This window comes from Pongo pygmaeus, chromosome 10 (assembly GCF_028885625.2).
Source record: "Pongo pygmaeus isolate AG05252 chromosome 10, NHGRI_mPonPyg2-v2.0_pri, whole genome shotgun sequence".
In the NCBI taxonomy this organism is placed as follows: domain Eukaryota; kingdom Metazoa; phylum Chordata; class Mammalia; order Primates; family Hominidae; genus Pongo; species Pongo pygmaeus.
This window is the reverse complement of record NC_072383.2, coordinates 107853349-107876491: the sequence shown is the minus strand read 5'-3', so window position 1 is coordinate 107876491 and position 23143 is coordinate 107853349. Positions and strand designations below refer to the sequence as shown.

The 23143-nt window shown below is 51.6% G+C and overlaps 1 protein-coding gene across 2 annotated transcripts in view; it reads left to right on the top strand.

The window, feature by feature from the left end:
- FOXN4 (forkhead box N4) overlaps positions 1-14663 on the top strand; it is a 31323-nt gene extending 16660 nt beyond the window's left edge. Inside the window, exons 3-10 of one of the 2 annotated variants that reach the window (XM_054445377.1) lie at positions 2234-2379; positions 4353-4477; positions 4579-4689; positions 5009-5136; positions 5786-5882; positions 7031-7238; positions 10854-11246; positions 12714-14663. In XM_054445377.1, the coding sequence (XP_054301352.1) occupies positions 2234-2379; positions 4353-4477; positions 4579-4689; positions 5009-5136; positions 5786-5882; positions 7031-7238; positions 10854-11246; positions 12714-12973 (1468 nt within the window). In that variant the 3' untranslated portion in view covers positions 12974-14663. Of the gene's footprint in view, positions 1-2233; positions 2380-4352; positions 4478-4575; positions 4690-5008; positions 5137-5785; positions 5883-7030; positions 7239-10853; positions 11247-12713 lie in introns of both variants that reach the window. The other variant, XM_054445376.2, reaches the window with a different exon arrangement.
- The last annotated feature ends 8480 nt before the right edge of the window (positions 14664-23143 follow it).

Here is a 23143-nt window from a genome sequence, read left to right as displayed (position 1 = left end):
CTTATGACATCCTATGAGATAAGAGCTATTGTTATCCCCATTATACAGATAAGAAACTGAGGCTCAGAGAGGTTAAGCCAGTGGCCCAAGGGCACACAGGAAAGTGGAAACCGGATTAGAATCCAGAGCCCAAGCATTTAACCACCACGGGTACTGCCTATTAGGTTTACCTGCTGCCAGAGATCCTGCCCCACAGTGGCACTTAGGAACCTGGTTTATTTATAGCCCCTCCCCCCGACTACTCGGGGAGCTTTGGAGGGCAGCCACCTTACCAAACCTGCCAGCAGGGACCCATCTCCACTTCTCCTTGTTACCGCAGTGCCAAGCAGAGCAGCCAGGGCAGTGGGGAGTCACAGCAGGTTACTGAACAGGAGCATGGTTTGCACCACCAGGCGCCGGGAGGTTGGCTGGCCAGTGGGTGAGGAAGGGAGGGTGAGGACTGGCCAGCACCCCCAACAGTGGGTGGCATAGCAGGCCCTGCCCCTGCACCTCACCCTGTGGTCTCCCAGGGCCTGAGGGGACAGATGGTATCGCCCAGGCCCCGGGCTGTGGCTGTCACTTGGCCAGATGAGTTACGAGCAGGCTGGAGGGGTGGCAGCCGGGGGGCCACAGAAACAATTGCACTGAGACCCTGGGACAATGGGGGCCACGTGCCACAGGGGCAACAGTCGTTTGTCACACAATGGGATGCCGGGGGACAGCAGCCGGGCCAACTGCTGCCACTGACACGGCCGGCCGCGTTTTCAAATTGTTTCCAGGCCCTGTTTCCCTATGAGGCAGCCAATCGCGGGGGCAGCCAGGCAGTCACCTGATGCCAGCTTCGTGGGCTCAGGGCCCGGCCCTGTGACAACTGAGCAATGTGGCCATGGCAACGCTAATTGTGGCCCTAAAACACAAGAGGGGAGAGATGGGGAGGAGCAGACAGAGAGACAGGGAGGAAGAGGGAGAAGGGAGAACATGGGGCAGAGCTGGCCAAGCAGATGGAGGGAAGGAAGGGGCCGGGCCTCGCTGGAGCCTCTGAGAGGCGCAGAAAACCAGGGCAGGATGGGTCGGTGTCCCGCCTCTCTCTGCCCCTCGATCTATGAGGCTATTTTTGAAACATGGAGCTTAGAATTTAGACTGTGGGCCTCTTGGTGGTGACACAGAAAGCCCCTGGCTGCAGAGGTGGCAGATATGATGGGGTCTGGCGTGTGCTCCTGGGCTGGTCTGCACTGTCACGACAGGGCCCAGATGGTGGTGTAAGACCTGGTGCTCTCGGAGTTGCGTGGCAAGTGTGACTTCAGGGCACTGCGGAGTGACATGGCTATCCCAAATCACCGACCTGTCTGGCACCTCCATGGGCAGCTATCCTACATCCACTACAAGCGATGTTTTGCCCATGAATCTGTTGCGGCTGGTGGGTGTGGGTCCTGACTGGAGCCTCCCGGGGCCACCAGGGGTCGAATTGAAGGGCTCAGGCTTCAGGAGGCACTGACTGGGTCTCAGCCCCACCACCTCCTGTTCTGTGTCGCCTTGGGCAGGTGACTCGGTGCTCTGAGCCTCAGTTTTCCCATCTGTACAAGGGGAGTATGGGCCCACCCTACATCTCACAGCAGCTGTGGGGATTATGCAGGACAGCGCTTGTTGAATGCTAAGTCCAGGGCCTGGCAGGTAGCAGGCACTCAGCTGCCTCAGCACATGGCAGGATCATCCACGAAGACCGTCCCCAAGTTCCACGTTCCTCACAGCTACAGTACAGCAGGAAACTGCCCTGGACATGGAGTCAGGTGACTGATCCTGTCATGGCAGGTGGGACCCTGACCACAGGCCCTGAGTGCTCTGTGCCATAGTGTCCCATAGTAGGTGAGCTCCAACTGTGCCTCAGTTTCCCCATCTGTAAAATAGGAATAATAACACCTGCCTCATAGGGTGACTGGGAGTGTAAAAAGGCTCGACCGGTGCCTGGCACGTAGTAAGTCCTCAACAAATATTCGCGTGCATTGTTTATGTGGTAGGTGCTAAGTAGGATGCGTTAAGTGGGCTAAGGAAGGAATGATAAGGATGAAAGATCTGGCTGCCTAAAGGGATCTGGGACCAGGTTCCCATGTCCGGTCCTGGGGACGGGCAGGTTGGAGGGCTGGCGTGGCTTGGGGAGATGAGGCACATTAAGTGGGTGCTTCCAGAGGTCAGGACACACCCCCAGGAGCTGGCCTAAGCTCCCCCTCCCGCCCGAGTTCTCTGTTCCTCTTTGCAGGCTTCTAGCCACCACCAGCGATGACGACCTTCCCGGGGACCTGCAGTCGCTGTCGTGGCTCACGGCGGTGGACGTGCCTCGGCTGCAGCAGATGGCAAGTGGCCGCGTGGACCTGGGTGGCCCCTGCGTGCCACATCCACACCCAGGTAGGCTCAGGGACAAGGTAGGCAGGAAGGAGGGCGATATAGGAGAGGGGTGATTCCCAGCCCTGCCATCCACCCACTGTGCAGCCATAACCCGGTCTCCCAGTCTCTCTGGGCCTCTCTTCCTGCATCTGTAAAATGGGACAAATGCTCCCTTCCTTAGAGAGATATGGTTTATCATTTGCTTAACTGTGTGCCAGGCCCTGGGTGAGCTAAGGTTTCTGTGAATACAGTCCTGCTGCCACACTGGTGCATCTTGAACCTCTAGGGCAGTTGGCAAACTACAGCCCGTGGGCCAAATGCAGCCTACGACCTGTTTTTATACAGCCTTTGTGTTAGGAATGGATTTTACATTTTCCAAGGGTTGTAAAAACACAGAGACCATCTGGCTGGCAAAGCCTAAAATATTTGCCATCTGGCCCTTCACAAAAGAAGTTTGCTGCCCCCTGATCGAGAGGATTCCAAGAGATAGTATGTGGAAAGTGCTGAGTGTAGGGTCTGGCACACAGTAGATGCTCAATAAACGGCAGCTAGTGGCAGTTAGCTGCAATCATAGCAAATGGATAAAATGCTTAGAGACACAGAAGGTATTGAAGAAAAGCAGAACAGTGACAAAACAATAAACAACAGTATATTAAAAGTACCAGTGGTTGAAAAATACTTGTCTAGGATTGTTTATTTCATTGGGCAAATTGTTCTTGGGCAAAGCCTGTATAGCAGGGGTCAGCACATTTTCTGTCAAGGGCCAGGTAGTAAATATTTTAGATTTTGTAGGTCAACTGATCTGTCAAAACAATTCAACTTTGCCATCGTAACACAAAACCAGCCACAGCCAATATGTAAATGAATCAATGCAACTCTGTGCCAATAAAACTTTATTTACAAAAACAGAGTTTGGCTGCCAGTTTGCCAACCCCGATCTAGAACCCCCAGGGACAGCTGTGTAATCTCAGCCAAGTGCTTTCTGCCCTCACTGGTTTCCACATCTGCAGCAAAAGTGTAACAGAACTGCCTGCATGGGACATCGTGAGGATTCGATGCAGAAAGTGCCTTGAACGCAGGAGGTGTTTAATAAATGGTGAAATAAGGACGCCTCTTCTTTCTCCACTGTGGCTGCTGGGTACTTTCTGTGGGCCTGTTACTGTGCCAGGCATTTGGAGCAATGAGTGATATAAGATGTGGTCCCAGTTCTTAGGGAGCTGATGATCTGGTCAGAGAGAGAAGGACAAGACAAACAGATCTAGGGACAGTGGCAGCCAGAACTCAGAGGAGAGCCGAAGGACCCAGAGGGCTTCCTGGAAGAGGTGGCCCTAGGGCAAGACCATCCTGCAGGTCAACTTTGCTTGATTGGAGGTGGCTGCCTAAAATCAGGCTAGTGCAGTAAAAATCTGTGATAGATTAGCAATGTCTGTCACAAGCCCAGCACAAGATGGGGGAAGTATGTCTGCTATTCTCATCCTGTGTGGAGCAGCAGGGCTTGGCAAAGGGGAGGGGAGGCACAAAGGTACTTTGGACCTAAACCTAGAGGCACTCGGGAGCCATGGCATGTTTTTGAGGAAAAGAAATGAACAGTGAATTGGTGTTTTAACTTCATGAAGGACAGGAACTAAGGTATTACATAATCATGATTATCATTTATTATTGACTCATGTTTATTGAGATATTATCATGTGCCCAGCTGTGTGCTAAGCACTTGGTAGACATTATCTCATTTAACCCTCACAGCAAATTTATAGTTAGGGGTATCAGTAGTTCAAGTACAAATGGGAAAACTGAGGCTGACCTAAGGTTATACAGCTGGTAAGAATCTACTTTTCACTACACACCAGGGAAGTGATTTGCCAAGCACCTACCATGTGCCTGGTCCGAGGAAAGGGGCTGGCTCCGTTCTCTGGAGACACCTGGGCACTGGGCTGTTCCTGGTGGCAGCCACCATTCCTCCAGCCCAGCAGCGTCTCTGTGCTTCTCTCCTGCAGGTGCCTTGGCTGGGGTGGCCGACCTGCATGTGGGAGCCACTCCAAGTCCCCTTCTCCATGGCCCAGCAGGCATGGCCCCCCGAGACATGCCAGGTCTGGGCCCCATAACCGGCCACAGAGACAGCGTAAGTGCCACTACATGGACTGCGGAGGGCGGGCAGTGCCCTCCAGACTGGGTGCCTACCCCCACCCTGAACCTCTGTCTCCTCCTCTTCCCGCCCAGCAGATGAGCCAGTTCCCCGTGGGGGGCCAGCCCTCATCTGGCCTGCAGGACCCACCGCATCTGTACTCACCTGCCACCCAACCACAGTTCCCGCTCCCCCTGGGTGCCCAGCAGGTACCAAGGGCTCAGGGGAGCCCTGGACTGAGCAGCAGACACCCTGCCTTAGGCTGGCCGGGGACCCCTCTGAGCCTCAGTTTACTCACCCAGCACATGGGGATAACATTCCCCCCATGCTCATGTCATGGGGTCATTCATTCCGTTCCCCCAAAACTCCTGCCCTGAGCGGAGACAAGATTGTTTCCTGGACGGTTGTGAATCCCCACACAAGGCGTTTTGAAACTGGGGTGGGGACAGGGTTACTGTGAGTGACGTATGTTATTTCTCACCTTTTCTCTCTCTCTGCCACTTTCTCCCTGCCCCTGCCTGTGGGAAGTGCCCTCCTGTGGGCCTCTATGGCCCCCCATTTGGGGTGCGGCCCCCCTACCCCCAGCCCCATATGGCTGTGCATTCGTCTCAAGAACTGCACCCCAAACACTACCCCAAGCCCATCTACTCGTACAGGTGAGGTCCAGGGTGGGCCGGGTCAGGGCCAAGGGCGGCTCTGGGAGGAGAGGGATGAGGCTGCCCTCAGGGCATCTCAGACAGCTACTGTGGCAGCCCAGACTTCCAAGGGGGAGGTTTTGGGGAGTGGGGAACCCCCAGGTGGGACTTGTTCTCAGGAAGGCGCATCATAGGGTCCCCCTGGTCAAAAGCCCACTGTAGACCTGAGTCCAGTGCCACAGTTCACTTCATTCACAAGCTGCATGGCCTTGGGGAAGTGGGATGACCTCTCTGAGCCTTGATTTCCCCAAATGTAAAAAGTCATCAAAATAATAGTATTGTATACCTCGTGGGAGTTTGGGGAGGGGGAAACAACCTAGGTAAAGTCTAAAGGCTCATAGCCATTAAAATTATGGGGATGCAATAAAGAGGGGAAAGGGTAAGATTTCTCAAGTCAGTACCAATTGTTGTGCCCAGGGTCAAGGAGAAAGGGCAAAGGGTGGGAAAGACATCGGGCCATGAAAAGATATCGAGAGCTCAATGTGTGTGAGTGTGTAGGGTCAAGCAGGGCAGGCTTCCTGGCAGAGGAGGCATTGGGCTGTCAGCCTGAGACCCTTTCATGCCTGGCCTGCCCTGCCCTGCCCTGCCCTGCCCCACCTCCTGCCCCCAGCTGTCTGATCGCCATGGCCCTGAAGAACAGCAAGACAGGCAGCCTGCCTGTGAGCGAGATCTACAGCTTCATGAAGGAGCACTTCCCCTACTTCAAGGTGAGGGGTCCCAAGCCAGGGTAGGGGTGCTGGAGCTGCCCTGGTCTCTTCCTGGTGCTGCCAGAATCCAGGGCTGGCCCTGGGCCAACCCTCTTTGGTTCCCAGTTATGTCTGTACATCTGGTGGTTAGGACATGTGCACATACACTCACATAGAAGAAAGTCAGAAAGAGAGGGGGGGGCATTTGAACTGGGCTCTGACAGATGAAGAGGAGTTCATTAGGCATCCCAAGGAGAAAAGGGTAGAGGCACCAGACTAGTTACTCAGCACAGATTCGGTACAACATAATGATGCAAAACAACAGAATTGGCAAGAGCCTTCACCTCTGAGCCTCAGTATCCTCATCTGTCAGGTGTGGAGAATCATCCCAAGCTGGCAAGGTGAGTGAGGATCCTGCAGATGCTGCAGGTCCAAGCTGCCAGGGCCTGGCAGCTTCCAGCATAGGGTTGGTCACTAGTGATGTTATCCTTGTTAGCATCAAAGCAAAAAGTGGAGCAGGAAGTCAGAGGGTACACCAAGCTGTGGGGTCCCTGGCCTGGACAGTGTCCTTAGCAAAAATACTGCAGTACAGTGTGTGTGCACACATGTACACATGTGGTGTGAGATGCATTGTGATATCTGGTTATCTAGCATTTAAAAGTAATTTGCTGGTGGTGCCCGCCTGTAGTCCCAGCTACTTGGGGGGCAGAGGTGGGAAGACTTTGATCCCAGGAGGTTGAGGTTGCAGTGAGCTGTGATCATACCACTGTACTCCAGCCTGGGTGATGGAGCAAGACCCTGTCACAAAAAAAAGTAAATTTGCATTGAATACACTTGACCAGTTATCCATTTATTGGCATCATTCTTCCTTGCTTGCGTCCTGAATGGGAGAGAGAATATGGAAGATCCAGCAGGCCAGGCTGCATCCTCCTATAGTAACAGTTGGCCAGAGCTGAATTGTAGTTCCCCTCTCATCAGGGCATGGCCACACCCATTGGCCTCAGTCCCCAGCACTCTCTCTTGTCTCTCCAACTTGAGGCTGAGTGTCAGGCACTGTCAAATTACTCCTGCCACCGCGGTGTCCTGCCCCTATAGGCCTGAGTAGGAGATCCCCGGGGTAGGGGGAAGGGCTTACAGGGAGGCCTCTGAATGCCCATGTGTCTTCATAGACGGCCCCCGATGGGTGGAAGAACTCGGTGCGGCACAACCTGTCTCTGAACAAGTGCTTCGAGAAGGTGGAGAACAAGATGAGCGGCTCCTCCCGCAAGGGCTGCCTGTGGGCTCTGAACCTGGCCCGCATCGACAAGATGGAGGAGGAGATGCACAAGTGGAAGAGGAAGGACCTGGCCGCCATCCACCGGAGCATGGCCAACCCTGGTGAGGGCCGGACAGCCCACAGCGCGCACGCACACACACACACACACACACACACACACACACACACGGAAGAGGAAGGACCTGGCGGACATCCACCAGAGCATGGCCAACCCTGGTGAAGCCCAGATGCACACACACGTGCACGCGCACACACACACACAAATACACGCACACGCACACAGAAGAGGAAGGACCTGGCTGCCATCCACCAGAGCATGGCCAACCCCAGTGAGGCCCAGATGCACACATGCACGCACACACACACAAATACACATGCACACACACAAATGCACTCACACACCTGTGCACACAAATGCGCACACACACGCAGAAGAGGAAGGACCTGGCCGCCATCCACTGGAGCATGGCCAATCCTGGTGAGGCCCAGACAGCCTGCAGCACGCACACACACAAATGCACACACATACACAAATGCACACGTGCGTGCACACACACACGCAGAAGAGGAAGGACCTGGCCGGCATCCACTGGAGCATGGCCAACCCCAGTGAGGCCCAGACAGCCTGCAGCATGTGCACACACATGCACACACACACACACACACACAGAAGAGGAAGGACCTGGCCGCCATCCACCGGAGCATTGCCAACCCTGGTGAGGCCCGGATGCACACACACACATGTGCGCACACACACGTGGAAGAGGAAGGACCTAGCCACCATCTACCAGAGCATGGCCAACTCTGGTGAGGCCTGGACAGCCCACAGCACGCACACATGTACACACATGCAGAAGAGGAAGGACCTGGCCACCATCCACCAGAGCATGGCTAACCCTGGTGAGGCCCAGACAGCCCAAAGCGTGCACACACATACACACACGCACACATGCATGCATACACACATGCACACACACAAGTGGAAGAGGAAAGACCTGGCCACCATCCACCAGAGCATGGCCAAGAGACCCAGACAGCCCCTAGTGTGTGAGCACATGCACACATGCACGCACACATATGCGTGCACACACACACCTCGCGCCCCTCCTCCCAGCCCAGCCCCAGCTCTGCCTATGCCCTACCCAGTCTGCAACACTTCTCAGCCAGGATGATGGGAAGACAGGTGTCTGGCAAACCTCCCTCCCTCCTATGAAATAGGCCTCCCCCTCCCCAACCCTATCCAGTGGCAGGAGAGTGGTAGAGGGGCCTGATCAGAAACAGGAAAAGCTGTTGGATCTCACTCGTCATCCATAGTTTCTTGCCCAGAAATACCAAACTACACAACCATGGGATACACATTGCTTTCCTACCACACTTTCAGAGATGTTTAAAATAATAACACTCAGTGTGGGCTAGGATGTGGATAGACAGCTTCGTATACAATGGATAGGAATTTAAGCTGTTAAACTTTTTGAGGGAAAGCTAATATATCAAACACCTGCAAATGGTACTCATGGATTGGTCCAATTATTCTACTTCTGACAATGTGTACAGTGAAGAGCAAAGATTTGAGCAGAAGGTTTGTGAACAAAGTTATCCATCACAAAATTATTTCTAAGAATGAAACACAGAAAACAGTCCAGACATCTCACAAGACGGGTTGGTTAAATAAATAGAATGGCATACCATGCAAGTATTAGAGATGATAAATATTTTTAAATATTTTTGGAATATAAATAAATGTTAGGCCGGGTGCGGTGGCTCATGCCCATAATCCCAGCACTTTGGGAGGCCAAGGCGGGTGGAACCTGAGGTCAGGAGTTCAAGACCAGCCTGGCCAACATGGTAAAACCCCATCTCTACTAAAAATACAAAAATTAGCCAGGCATGGTGGCAGGTGCCTGTAATCCCAGCTACTTAGGAGGCTGAGGCAGGAGAATCACTTGAACCCAGGAGGTGGAGGTTGCAGTGACCCGAGATCAAGCCACTGTACTCCAGCCTGGGCGACAGAGCAAGACTCTATCTCAAAAAGAAAAAAAATGTTCTCAAACAATAAGTGAAAAGGGGCAGGTTATAAATCAATATTCACAGTAAGATCACATTTTAAAATACATATATATGCATATTCACTTCCCTCCCAAAAATGTATGTATTTGAGAGAGAGCAAGCAAGAGAATGAGAATAAATATGCTTGTGTGTTTGGGAAGAAATACGCCAAAATCTTTACTGTGAATGGAGAGACCATTGATAACTTTTATATTTTTCACATATTTCTGTGTTTTCCAAAAATTCTATCCTGTTCCTAATTAGAAAAAGGATTGCATCTGCTTTTAAAAAAAAATTAATGGATTTGAGGAGGGGCCATCCAAGGGACACATGCATGCGGACTGTGACGTGGAGGCTAATTCTGCCCCAGCCTTCGGAGTATGGCCAGAGTCTGTTGGGTATCACCATGCGGGGTAGGAATGGGGCTAGGAGTGTGGCTTGGGGATGAACAACTCAAGGCAGGGAGAAGGGCTATAGCAGGAGCCAATGGTCCCTCAGTTGAGGGGGGTATGACATCGCGCCCACCCCACCCAGAGCTCTGGGGTCTGGCTTGAGACCCAGGGCCAGTACTGACACATATTCGGAGTGAAGTCTTGGGCAAGTTATTTTGCCTTCTACATTCTAAGTGCTCTCATTTCTAAAGTGGGTACAACCCAAATAGATCTGGGGACCCTACCAGTCTACTATCAACCCTGTGTTGTACTCAACAAGACATAGCCATTAACCAAAAATAATTTGAGAGTAATTTGTCTTTACTTGTTTATATCCAAGAGTATTAAGGATTTTTAACCCACAGCAACACTTCTTAATGTCTCTTTAGTAGCAGGGAGTGGCTAGGGCCCCTTGCATGTTAATACATTTTGTCCCAGTCTTATGGGATTTGTAATCGAGGCCTTACCTCCTTCTTGCAGGGCTGTTATGAGATTTAAGTGAAGTCCTAGGGTTACAGGGCTGTCCTGTAAGGCACTGTCCCGATGAAAGATGAAAGGGGCTAGTGTTATTATCTGATGACATTTTTTTTTAAAGGCAGGGTCTTTCTCTATCACCCAGGCTGGAGTACAGTAGTGCAATCACGTGTTACTGCAGCCTCAACCTCCTGGGCTCAAGTGATCCCCCCACCTCAGCCTCCCAAGTAGCTGGTACTACAGGCACACACCACCACGCTCAGCTAATATTTTTTTATTTTTTGTAGAGGTGGTATCTGACTATGTGGTTCAGGCTAATCTTGAACTCCTGGCCTCAAGCTGTCCTCCTGCTTCAGCCTCCCAAAGCACTGGGATTGCATGAGCCCAGCCTTTGATGTCGTCTTATTCCTCAAAGATTCTGCACAGTTTGTGATTTTGTTACATCTCCACAACAACCCTGTGCAGAGTGTATGATGTTTTGCTAGATGGGCAGAAATGTTTAAAATAATAAAATATTAACACCTAGCATGGGCTAGGACGCAGAGAAGTATTTAATAGACACCTTCATTTACAATGGGTAGCAATGTAAGTTGTGAGATGAGATGATGCCTATGTCATTTCATAGGTGAGGAGACAGAGGTTCTGAGTGTCCAAGAGGCTTGCTAAGGTCACACAGGTGGTGACACTGGAATTTGAACCCAGGCCTGGGCTGGGGCCCGGTAACTGCTGGGTGGGTTCTGAGTGACCTCTCCCACTTGCCTGCAGAGGAGTTGGACAAGCTGATCTCCGACCGGCCTGAAAGCTGCCGGCGCCCTGGCAAACCGGGGGAACCAGAGGCCCCCATGCTGACTCACACCACCACAGTGGCCATGGCGCATGGCTGCCTGGCTGTCTCCCAGCTCCCACCCCAGCCACTGATGACCCTGTCCCTGCAGTCAGTCCCCCTGCACCACCAGGTCCAGCCCCAGGCACATCTTGCTCCAGACTCTCCAGCACCAGCCCAGACCCCGCCACTGCACGCCCTGCCGGACCTCAGCCCCAGCCCGCTCCCTGACCCCGCCACGGGAAGGGCTCCTATAGACTTCATCAACATCAGCACCGACATGAACACTGAGGTGGATGCCCTCGACCCGAGCATCATGGACTTCGCTCTGCAGGGTGAGGCCGGAGGAATGGAGTGATGGGAATGGAATTGGGAAGGGAGAGGCCCGGGGGCCAAAGGGAGTGAGGGAGAGGACTGTACTGCCTGCATTTGCCCCACAGTCTTGTTCCTATAGCAACAGCCTTTACAGGTTGAACATCCCTGATCCGGAAATCCAAAATGCTCCAAAATCCGAAAATTTTTGAGCTCCGACAAGACACTCAAAGGTCATGCTCGTTGGAGCAGTTCAGATTTCAGATGTTTGGTTGGATTAGGGATGTTCAACCTGTTACAGCGAATGACAGCCAACAGGGAATGAGCATTTGCTGTATACCAGGCCAAAGCATTCCATAGGCATCACCTGAGGTCACCACCATTCCACATCCCTGTTCTGCCAATGAGGAAACTGAGGCAGAGAGAAGTGAAGTCACTCACCCAAGGTCACCTGGCTAGTAAGTGGCAGTCTGGAGTTAAACCTCGGTCTGACCCCAGTTTTCATCAGTAACTGCTTCAACTCACATGTGCCAGCCTCATGCCAGGTCACACTCTGACCTGCTGCCCTGCCGCATGAGCATCTCCAATAAACGGGACGTGATGAATGAACGAACAAGGGAATGTCAGGTTTCAGTGAAGGCTCACACTTCATCCATTCACTAGCACGGGTGCAGCTCTTATGTTTCAGCCAAGGGTGGAGACAGCCTCTGCCCTGAGTTCTGTCTCTAGCGAGGGAAATGGACAAGGTGGCAAGTCAGTTGCAGCTGTGAAGTGGGTATATTTGCACCTCCCTGCCTCTTTCCCCCTGGATTGTTGTGTAGTTCAATGTGCTGAAGAAAGAGAAGCATTGTCTTGTCCCCCTGGTTTTGGCCATAATGATACCATGAGAACTAAATGCTTTTCACAAGTCCTCTTGTTTAACCCGTGCCACAGCCTTAGGAGCTGGGTTCACTGATCATTTCCATCTTATTCTGAGGTTCTGAGATGGAAGTGACTGTCCCAAGGACATTCAGTGGGAAGGTGAGGGCCCAGGGCTACGACTCTGGCCCTTCCATGTTTTTTTTTTTTTTTTTTTTTTGAGATGGAGTCTCACTCTGTCACCCAGGCTGTAGTGCAGTGGCACAATCTCTGCTCACTGCAACCTCCAACTCCTGGGTTCAAGTGATTCTTGTGCCTCAGCCTCCCAAGTAGCTGGGATTACAGGTGTGCGCTACCAGGCCAGGCTAATTTTTGTATTTTTAGTAGAGATGGGATTTTGCCATGTTGGCCAGGCTGGAGTGGAACTCCTGGCCTCAAGTGATCCACCCACCTCGGCCTCCCAAAGTGCTGGGATTACAGGCTTGAGCCACCAGGCCCGGCCCCATGCCCTTTTCCTACAACACATGACTTAGACGCCACACATGGTCTCTGCCTCTTCCCTAAGATGGGGGATTCGAACTCAGGTCATTTGATGTGAAGCCAGCTCACCCTAATGCTTTTGTCTTTGAAAGGGAACCTGTGGGAGGAGATGAAGGATGAGGGATTCAGCTTGGACACGCTGGGCGCCTTTGGAGACTCCCCACTTGGCTGTGACCTGGGGGCCTCAGGCCTGACCCCTGCCTCGGGTGGCAGCGACCAGTCCTTCCCAGACTTGCAGGTGACGGGTCTCTACACAGCGTACTCCACTCCAGACAGTGTGGCCGCATCGGGCACCAGCTCCTCCTCCCAGTACCTGGGTGCACAGGGGAACAAGCCTATAGCCCTGCTTTGAGCTGTCAGCCTCACCTGCCACGGAACCCCGGCACCCGGCTTGGGCAGAGAACTGACTAGAACAGGGTGTTCCCAGAAGGCAGGTCCCTCATTGTCCCCGAAGCCTCTCCTGGACCTGTGGCGAAGTTGCCGGCTGGACAGGGAAGCGATTCCCTTCAGCAGCCCCTCTCCTTCTCATGCCTCCCCCTGGAGCTTCCGGAGCAGTTTCTGGGGGCTCTTCCAAGTCAGAAGGACGGAGGAAGGTGGACAAGCAACCCAGCATCCCCTGACTCCTTGACACTCCTCCGAAGCCTGAGCCGCAACGCCTGGCCGTGTTGAGTGAGACTTCTCCATCCTGGATCCTGGCTGGGTGACCTCAATGACCTGCACCCCATTTTGGGACACCTTGGTGCATTAAGGAAACACCCTGGGGTGAAAGCCCTTGAATTCATCCTCATGGGAAACGGCTGAGCGGATCAAACCTCAGCCGCAGCCTCCTGGGGACAGGCCTAGGGCAGGAAATGGAGCCAGAGAAGCTTGAGCCTCTCTCCTGGATAGGATAAGCTGAACTCTGAAATGGGAGCCAGTCCAGGCGGCCTTCAGGCCCACCTTTCCCATAGTCCGTTAGAATTTTATTAGAGCAGATTCCTGGGCCATGCCGGGTACCGTGACCTTGTTTAAATTTATTTATATTTATTGTGGCCCATCCACCCCACTTCTGCAAACCCAGCCCGAGGCCTCTGGAATTGGACTCCTTCTCCCTCCCTACCTCTCAGCCATCCTAACTCCTACAGGCCAGAGAATGACATCTCTAACTAGCTCGTAATCCCTTGGCAGCCTGGGGCTACTTTTTAGAACCAGCAAGCACTGTTGATACTGTGAAACATCCTATTTTTTCCATATTAGAGACCAGATATTTTTCTACCTGTTCATGATTCACATCTCTTCTTGCATGTACCTAAGAGGGGCGGTGCCATTGTTTGGGGGTTTGGGGGGCTTTCAAAGGGAAAATGCAATGGGAGAGGGAGGAACTGGAGGGGGGTGCTTTTGTACTGGGATTTAAGACACCCCTGATGGAATGAAAGCCAACTGAACCATGTAAAGCTCGAACCACATGGCGAGTGGTGCACAAAACTTCAATGCATGATATTTATTGGCACTTCCTCACCTCCCTTTGCCCTGCAGCTGTTTTTATGTTTCTTTTTCTCTCCTTGCTAATTACTGACTCCCCAAGTGGCAAGTTCCGCAGATAGCTGGGTTAGAAGAGAGACAGGGGAGTGAGCTAGTCAAATGTGAAAAATGTTCTCCCAGCAAAGCTGAGACAAAACTGGAGAAGCTGCAGCCTCACGCACCATCCCCCTTTCAACCAGATGGAAGCTGACTTGGTGTCTGGGAGTTCCCGAACCCTAGAGCCAGGATGTTCTATTTAATCAACAGCTTAGCCAGCTGCCTGGGAGCTTTGGCATTAAGCCCCGCCTTGAAGGGCGAGCTTTAAGTTTTTCCTAGTTCTGGAACTTTCCACCGAGTATCCACCACCCTTAGACACAATCCCAGTGCTACCCGTCTGACCTGCACTGCTCATCTGCTTTGTGTAACACGACCCCTGATAAGATGTTGAAATTGTTATTCACAAAGACTCCATGTTTGGGCAACATCAAGACTGTAAGTGTAGAATTGAGCAACTGTCTTCTATCAATAAAGGCTGAATGGCAGCTCTGTGGCTTGTGAGAAGGTCAAAGGGAGATAAAGGATAATGACATCACTCACTCATCCCTTACAGGTGAGATCCCATTTATAGATGGGGAAATTGAGGCCCAGAGAGGTGACACCACTCAGACCCAGGCGTTCTGACACCAAGTTCCCATCGCACCAGAAGCTGGGGGAAGTTTGTCATGAAGGTTACAATGAGCACGGCCTCCATTTACTGTCCCTGAGACCTGCTGCTTGACAGGCATCATTTCAGGCGGGGATCGTGAACGCTATTTACCACTCAAAGCAGAGGCTTAGAGAGGTAGGGTTGGCTGAGTGTGTGTCCTGGAGCTCAGCGGCACAGCTCATGTGTGTACCTCATGTCAGAAAAGACAAGATGGAAAGAGACACACCCCTTCCAGCACCTGCTATATGCCAAGCCCTGTACTAGTCACTGCTGTAAATTAACTCACTTGGTCCTCATAACAGCCCTAGGAAGCATGTCTGATTTGTTACTACACCCATTTCACAGATGAAGAAACTGAGGCTCAGGGGAATAAAGCAGGTGACTTGCTGTCCAAGATATAACAGGCAAAGGATGTATTAATTAGGAGTCTTTTTTTATTTTTTGAGATGGAGTCTCGCTCTGTCGCCAGGCTGGAGTACAGTGGTGCGATCTTGGCTCATTGCAACCTCTGCCTCCCAGGTTCAAGCGATTCTTCTGGCTCAGCCTCCCGAGTAGCTGGGACTACAGGCAACGCCACCATGCCCAGCTAATTTTTGTATTTTTAGTAGAGACAGGGTTTCATCCTGTTGGCCAGGATGGTCTCGATCTCTTGACCTCGTGATGCGCCTGCCTCGGCCTCCCAAAGTGCTGGGATTACAGGCAGGAGTCTAACTCTTAAGCCCACCCAGGAAGTGGCCTGCAGCCTCAGGGGAGACCAGATTCATGCACATGCAACGTTTCATGAGTGAGGAAGTATGTCTGGGAGGATGGGCTGTGGGTGGTGTCAGGAAGTGCTTGGTGGAGGCCAGGCATGGGGTAGGGAGAGGGTGCCTGCAGCAGCCTGGCTTTCTCTGCCCAGCACCTGTACCACCCCCTCCTTGGCTTGGCTCCTAAATGACCCTGTGAACCTAGCCTGGCCAAAAAGAGCATCGTAGCCCCCAGCCACCCTCTGAAATTGGCTGAAGTGGGGAACAAGTGACCTAGGCCACGGTGTTCACAGCCAATGAGCGTACCCCAGGGACTTTGCAGGAGCTAGGGGACAGGGGCACCCTCCATATCCTGGAGTGCTCAGCTGGGAGAATGGAGCCCAGCCACTGGGTCACCACAAGGAAAGGGCTGGGAGCCACAATTGAGTCTGACTTCAGTTCCTGGCCATAGGCAAGGGGGAATCAGGTGTGCAGAGTCCAGGCAAAAATGCCAGGGTCACAAGCTCTAGGCAGAGCTCTGGTCACAGCCAGAGTGCCAGCTGGCCATAATGACACCAGAAGAAAGCATGCAGGAGACATCGGGGGAATGAAGCTCCTTCCGGGGCTGAGCAACTAATGGGAGAAAAACACAAATTGCCATCATGTAAGCACCTGCCGTGTGCTGCACGGAGTTCAACACTAGTCAGGCAGCATCTCCCTGGAACCGCACTACAGCCTGCACAACCAGTGGGATGTTCCCATTTCCCAGATGAGGAAACTGAGGCTCAGAGATCATGTTTCTAAAGCTTTTCTTCCGCTTCTATGAGAAATCACCCGCATTCTAACAACAAAAATAGTAACAGCATTCACTAGCATGTATAGGGAGCTTATTCCCTGCAATGTATACCAGGACACAATCTATCCTTATTTTCCTCCCTGGCCTAATCCCTGGAACCTGCTAATATGTTATTACCAGGCAAGTGGGAATAAAAGATGCAGATGGAATTATGGTTGCTAATCAGGGGCCTTAAAATAGGGGGAATTGCCGGGTGTGGTGGCTGACACCTGTAATCCCAGCACTTTGGGAGGCAGATGGGTTGCCTGAGCCCAGGAGTTTGAGACCAGCCTGGGCAACATACTAAGACTCCATCTTTACAAAAAATAAAAAATAAAGGATTAGCCAAGCAGGGTGGTGCATGCCTGTAGTCTCAGCTCCTCAGGAGGCTGAGGCAGGAGAATCACTTGAGTCCAGGAGATCGAGCCTGCAGTGAGCTGTGATTGCACCACCACACTCTAGGCTGGGTGACAGAGCAAGACACTGTCTCAAAAAAAAAAAATGGTGGCGGATTACCCCAGGTTATCAAGGTAGGCCAATGTAATCATAAGGGTCCTATGGGTAAAGGAGGGAGGCAGGAGAGTCAGTGTCAGATTTAAAGATGCTGTGAGGATGGAATGGGGCCTCTAGATGCTGGAAAAGGCAAGAGAATGGATTCTCTCCCCTAGAGCCTCCAGAAGGACGGCAGTCCCACGGACACCTTGATTTTAGCCTAGGGAGACACATGTTGGACTTCTGACCTCCAGAACTATAGGATGATAAATTGGTATTGTTTTAAGCCAGTAAGTTTGTGGGGATTCTTACAGCAGCCATAGACGATAAATACATCCCCATTTTACAGAAGAGAAAACTGAAGCTCAGAGAGGCTAGGTAGCTTAGGTATGATTAGTAAAGGGTAGAGATGGGATTCAAATGACACTGTGCTTCCCCACGGTCTTTTATCACATCTCAGAGGCCTCAGCTGACACCATCTGTTTGCTGGTTTACATAGGAACAAAACTCTCTGAGGTTACGTGACTGGGATTTAACCCCAAGTCTGCAGGTCCCTCCGCCCCTCCATGGCACTGTAATGGCTTAGTGTAGGCTCCTAAAGGGCAGTCAGTGGAAGTTTAGGGAAAGGAATAAGAAGATGGATCAGAAGTAGGAGATGAGGTGGTGGAGCTAAGCATCGCCTCCTTTGGAGGATGCTGGTTGTGTTGACTGTTGATCCTATGGGTATAGATGCTGGACCTCTGATCTCTGGAATCAAAATCCTCAAGAGTCCAGGGGAAGCAGGACAGAGATCTCACTGGCGGCTGAAATGTGGGCAAATCCAACAGCAGCCAAAGAGCCAGGCCAGGCCATCCCCAAGGGGTGTCCAGTCCACGAGAACCTGTCCAGTATCTTCCACAGCCACTCACGGGTTGCCACAGGACAGAAGCAAACACTTCCAGGAGGGGGACAACCGGGCTCATCTCTAGGACCCACATCTTCTGACCCCAAGGCTGCCCAGGCTTCCTCCTGTGGGGTAAGTGCCCCCCAACGGGTGGAAGCATCTCTGATCTTCTCCAGGGAGGTGCTTCCCACCTTCCATCATTGACTAGCGTCTCTGGTAACCACAGAAATGTGGTCAAACTTGCAGACTACCAACATCTCCTGGGGCCTTTTAAGATCTAGATCTCAGCCTGGGCAACATAGCAAGACCTCATCTTGGCCAGGTGCAGGGGCTCATACCTGTAATCCCAGCACTTTGGGAGGTCAAGGCAGGAGGATAGCTTGAGCCCAGGAGTTGGAGACCACTCTGAGAGACATAGCAAGACCCCATCTCTACAAATAATAAATTAGAAAATTAGGTGGTCGTGGTGGTGTGTACCTGTAGTTCCTGCTACTGGGGAGGCTGAGGTGGGAGGATAGCTTGGGCCTGGGAGGTTGAAGCTACAGTGAGCTGTGATAGTGCCACTGCACTCCAACCTGGGCAACATAATGAGACCCCCATTCCCCAAGAAAAAAAAAAAAAAAGATCCAGCTCTCCGGATCCGTCTGGGATTCTGAGGCATGACCGGGCATGATGGCTCACACCTGTAACTCCAGCACTTTGGGAGGCCAAGTTGACTGGATCACTTAAGGTCAGGAGTTTGAGACCAGCGTGGCCAACATGATGAAACCCCATCTCTACTAAAAATACAAAAATTAGCTGTGTGTGGTGGTGCACACCTGTAATCCCAGCTACTCAGGAGGCTGAGGCAGGAGAATTGCTTGAACCCAGTAGGCGGAGGTTGCAGTGAGCTGAGATCATGCCACTGCGCTCCAGCCTGGGCGACAGAGTGAAACTCCATCTCAAAAAAACAGAGAGAGAGAGAGAGAGAGACTGAAGCAGGGCCAGAGTCAATCTGAGCTTTTTAAACAAGCACCCCCGTTACGCTTGGGAGCTGGTGAGGGGAAGGGTGAGAAGATTCTAAGACAGAGTGAGGAGGGGATTGCAGGGTGGGCCTGTGAACTGAGATAAGGCAGACCTGAGGGCTAGGGACACGGAACATTCCTCTGACTTGGACTGAGAAAGGCCTTGCACTTGTGCGGCCTACAGGTGACCCTGGTGGCAACTAAAGGGAAGAGGAGGCTCCCAGAAAGGTTCAGGCAGTGGGAGTGAGATGGGGAAAGATGAACAAAGTACCTTGGGTGCCGCCTCACAGAGAATGGGCCTGGCTGGCCAGCCGCCTCCTTCTCCACGGGTCTCCAGGAGTTCTGCCACCACCTGGGTCTGCGTCATCTGGATTTTAGCGTCATCGCAGAATGGGGAGCAGGTGGGAGAGAAGAGAGGGAGGCGTGGCTGCAGCGGGGCGGGTTCAGCTGGGTGAGCGAGGGAAGCAAGAGGCAGAGGAAGCCGATGTCCGGGTCACAGGTGGGGTCTGTATATCCCGTCCGTGACGATCGAGGCATGCAAGTAAAAAGGTGCAATGACTTTTGAGTTCAATTGCTTCTAGACTCCACCCCTTAGATGGCTATTATCAAACAAACACATAAAAACCAAAAACAAAAAGAGGAAAACAAATAGTATTGGCAAGGATGTGGAGAAATCAGGGAAGGTTGTGCATTGTTGGTGGGAATGTAAAATGGCACAGCAGCGTCGGAAAAACAGTGTGCTGATTGTGCAAAGAACTAAAAAGAATTACCAGCAGGTCCAGCAATCCCGTTTGCTTTTTTTTTTTTTTGCTGAGATGTAGTCTCGCTCTGTTGCCCAGGCTGGAGTGAGTGGTGCTATCTCAGCTCACTGCAACCTCTGCCTCCCAGGTTCAAGCCATTCTCCTGCCCCAGCCTCCCGAGTAGCTGGGACTACAGGTGCGTACCACTACACCTGGCTAATTTTTGTATTTTTAGTAGAAATGGAGTTTCACCGTGTTAGCCAGGCTGGTCTCGAACTCCTGACCTCAGGTGATCCACCCGCCTCAGCCTCCTAAAGTGCTGGGATTACAGGCGTGAGCCACTGCACCTGACTCTGTACCCCCATTTTCATAGCAGCAGTATTCACAACCACCAAAAGGTAGAAGCCACCAAGTAATTCATTGATGGATGCATGGATACATAAACTGTGCTCTAGCCATGCAATGGAGTATTATTCAGCCTTAAAAAGAAAGGAAATTCTGAACCATGCTACAACATGGATGAACCCTAAGGATGTTATGCTAAGTAGGATAAGCCAGTCACAAAGAGAACAAATACTATATGATTCCACTTACATGAGGTACCTAGAGTAGTCAAATTCATAGACACAGAAAGTAGAATGGTGGTTGCCAGGGGCTGGGAGGGGAGGGGAGTGGGGAGTTAGTGTTTAATGGGTACAGAGCCATTCACTCTTGCAAGATGGAAAGCATTCTGGAGATTGATTACACAACAGTGTGGATGTGCTTAACACTACTGTACTATACACTTAAAAATGGTTAAGTTTTTTTATGTATATTTTACCACAATAAAAATATACAAAATACGAAATACTAGACCAGGTGTGGTGGCTCACACCTGTAATCCCAGCACTTTGGGAGGTGGAGGTGGGTGGCTCACTTGAGGTCAGGGGTTCAAGACCAGCCTGGCCAACAGGGCAAAACCCCATCTCTACTAAAAATACAAAAGTTAGCCAGGCATGGTGGCATGTGCCTGTTATCCCAGCTACTTAGGAGGCTGAGGGAGGAGAATCGCTTGAACCCAGGAGGCAGAGGTTGCGGTGTGCTGAGATTGCACTACTGCACTCCAGCCTGGGCGACAGACCAAGACTCTGTCTCAAAAAAACAAAAACAAAAAAACATGTAGGTTCCTTGCCTGTGTTTCCTACACAGTATTCCATCCAGAGATATACCCCATTGGTCAGGGTATTACAAAATACAGAACATCATCAGGAGCATCCTCTCACCTCCCCTTCCAGGAGAGTACCACCTCTCTGTCAGCAGACTGTTCTCCAAAATCCAGTTCTGGTTCAGCAACCAGAAACACCTAGGGATCCCTAGCTGTGTGTTTTAGTTAGAAATCTGTTTCATATATGTTGCACAAAAGAGAGAGAACAGGGGCTGTCAGAGCACAGAGGAGGGCTCCCAACCCATGGGAGAGGTGGTCAAAGAAGGCTGCCTGGGGGAAGTGCCATTTGAGTTGGGTTTTGAGGGATGAGTAGGAGTCAGCCAGCCAAAGGCCAAGGGGGAAGAGGTTCCCCAGGAGAAACAGCCAGTGCTCACCTGGAGGTGAATTGACAGTTTAGACTCGTTGGTTCACGGTAGTAACAAGATGCTCTCGCATAGCTGAAGTTGGGCCCCAGGACTCATGCCATGTCTTATGGGATTGAGTGATACTTTTGTCCCAAGGGCACTTAGTACAGGGAAGTGGCATTTTGGGCAGATCTGTCTGGGCATCAAGCAGCGTGGCTCGGTGTGTCGGCTGCACGGCCAGTGCCCAGAAGAGGGCTGAGTTAGCAGAAGAGGGTTGAGTTAGCAGAAGAGGGTTGAGTTAGCAGAAGCCATAGGGAGGCTTTGCTGTGCGTGGTGGTCATTCAAAACCTTTCTGTGGCCTGTGTGGATGGTCCTTGTTCTCTTCTCTGTCACGTTCCTGTCACAGGGACTTTGAAAAGTGGACCCTGGACGTTTCTGGATTTAACAGTCACTGTTTTGACTAGTCGTGACCCTAAACATCTCCTTATGGTTAGCCACTTGCAATTTCTACCTGTTGGGAACCCCAGGATATCAGTCCCCAAGGGCAAGAGTGGGTTGCCTTGCTCATAGCAGCACCCTGTCACAGTGCTCGGCCTGTGACACATGCTCATAAAAGAGTGGAAAAAAGCATTTTTCTGGTGCTGTGTGCACTGTGAGAACTGGGGTTCCCCCTCTGGCCACGCGGCTGGCTGCTTCGTCTCAACACAGCTCTGTTGATCTGGATGTGCGCTCAGCTGCAGAAAAGCTCAGGAAGTGATTTACAAAACAAACAACTGGTTTTGAAATCCAAAAATAACTCTGGAGAAATGTATTAATGTCTGCAATTCACTCTGAAATGTGACAAAATAACATGCATTCACAGATAAAGAGACAGAGGGACAGATGGAGAGAGTGGTGTTAAAGAAGGTACAAGCACAGTCAGATGTCGACGGTGGCATCAAGATGGTGGGTTGGGGTGAGTGCTATGAAATATTTTGACTTTTTGGCATTTGGAAATTTTCATAGTAAAATGTTAGGGGAAAAGAATGACCCTGCGAAAAAAGGCCAACTGACTTTTGGAGCAGAGGAAGGCAAAATAATAAGATAATAAATAAAATAATCAATTGGGGAGGCCAAAGAAAGGAGTAGAAATGGGGATAACCCAGCCCACATTTACATTTGTGATGTGGAGGAGCCCACTGTGCATGCAGAAATGTGAGGTTCCTCTGAGTGGTTTAGGGGCTACAGAATCTGCCAATCAAGGGCTGAAAAATCTGCCAATCGGGAAAGAGGGCAGCCCACCCTAGTGTGGGCTCTTGGCATGGAGAGCATGAGGCTTTTGATGAGGATCTGAATGATGCCATTGGCTGAATTAGCCAGGAAGTCAGGGGGGCAGGAGGAGTGGAGTTTGGTCTACAGGATGCTCTCATGTTTTGGGATCTAACCCTTGCAAAGGTTCAGGATTTACGGAAAGGCATTAAGCCCAGGGGGATTGGGTCTGAGCCAGCCTGGGTTCCTGGCCTGGCCCTCCTTTTACCTGCTATTTGCACTTGGAGAAGTTGGCTCATCTCTGAGCCTGGGTTTTCTCATCTATAAAAATGAGGATAGAAGCTGGGTATAGTGGCTCACACCTGTAATTCTAGCACTCTAGGATGTTGAGGTGGGAGGATCGCTTGAGGCCAGGAGTTTGAGACCAGCCTGGACAACATAGATAGACCCTGTCTCTACAAAAACTAAAAAAGCTAGCTGGGCATGGTGGTGCATGCCTGTAGTCCCAGCGACTCGGGAGGCTGAGGTGGGAGGATCATTTGTGCCCGGGAGGTTGAGGCTGCAGTGAGCTGAAATCACATCACTGGACTCCAGCCTGGGCAACAGAGCGAGACCCTGTCTCATAAAAAAAAAAAAAAAAAAGAGGATAGAGTGTATGTAGCAATCACCTCCAAGGGTCACATGAGGATTGTGTGGAAAGAGGCCAGAACCTGGCACGTGACCAGTGGCCATCATGGGGAGTGTTCAGTTAGCACCCAACCTGCCCAGCAAGACCTCTGTCCACACTCAGTGGTCTGATCCTTTCTCCCTTCCCTTTGTGACTGGCTACACTAAGTCCTCC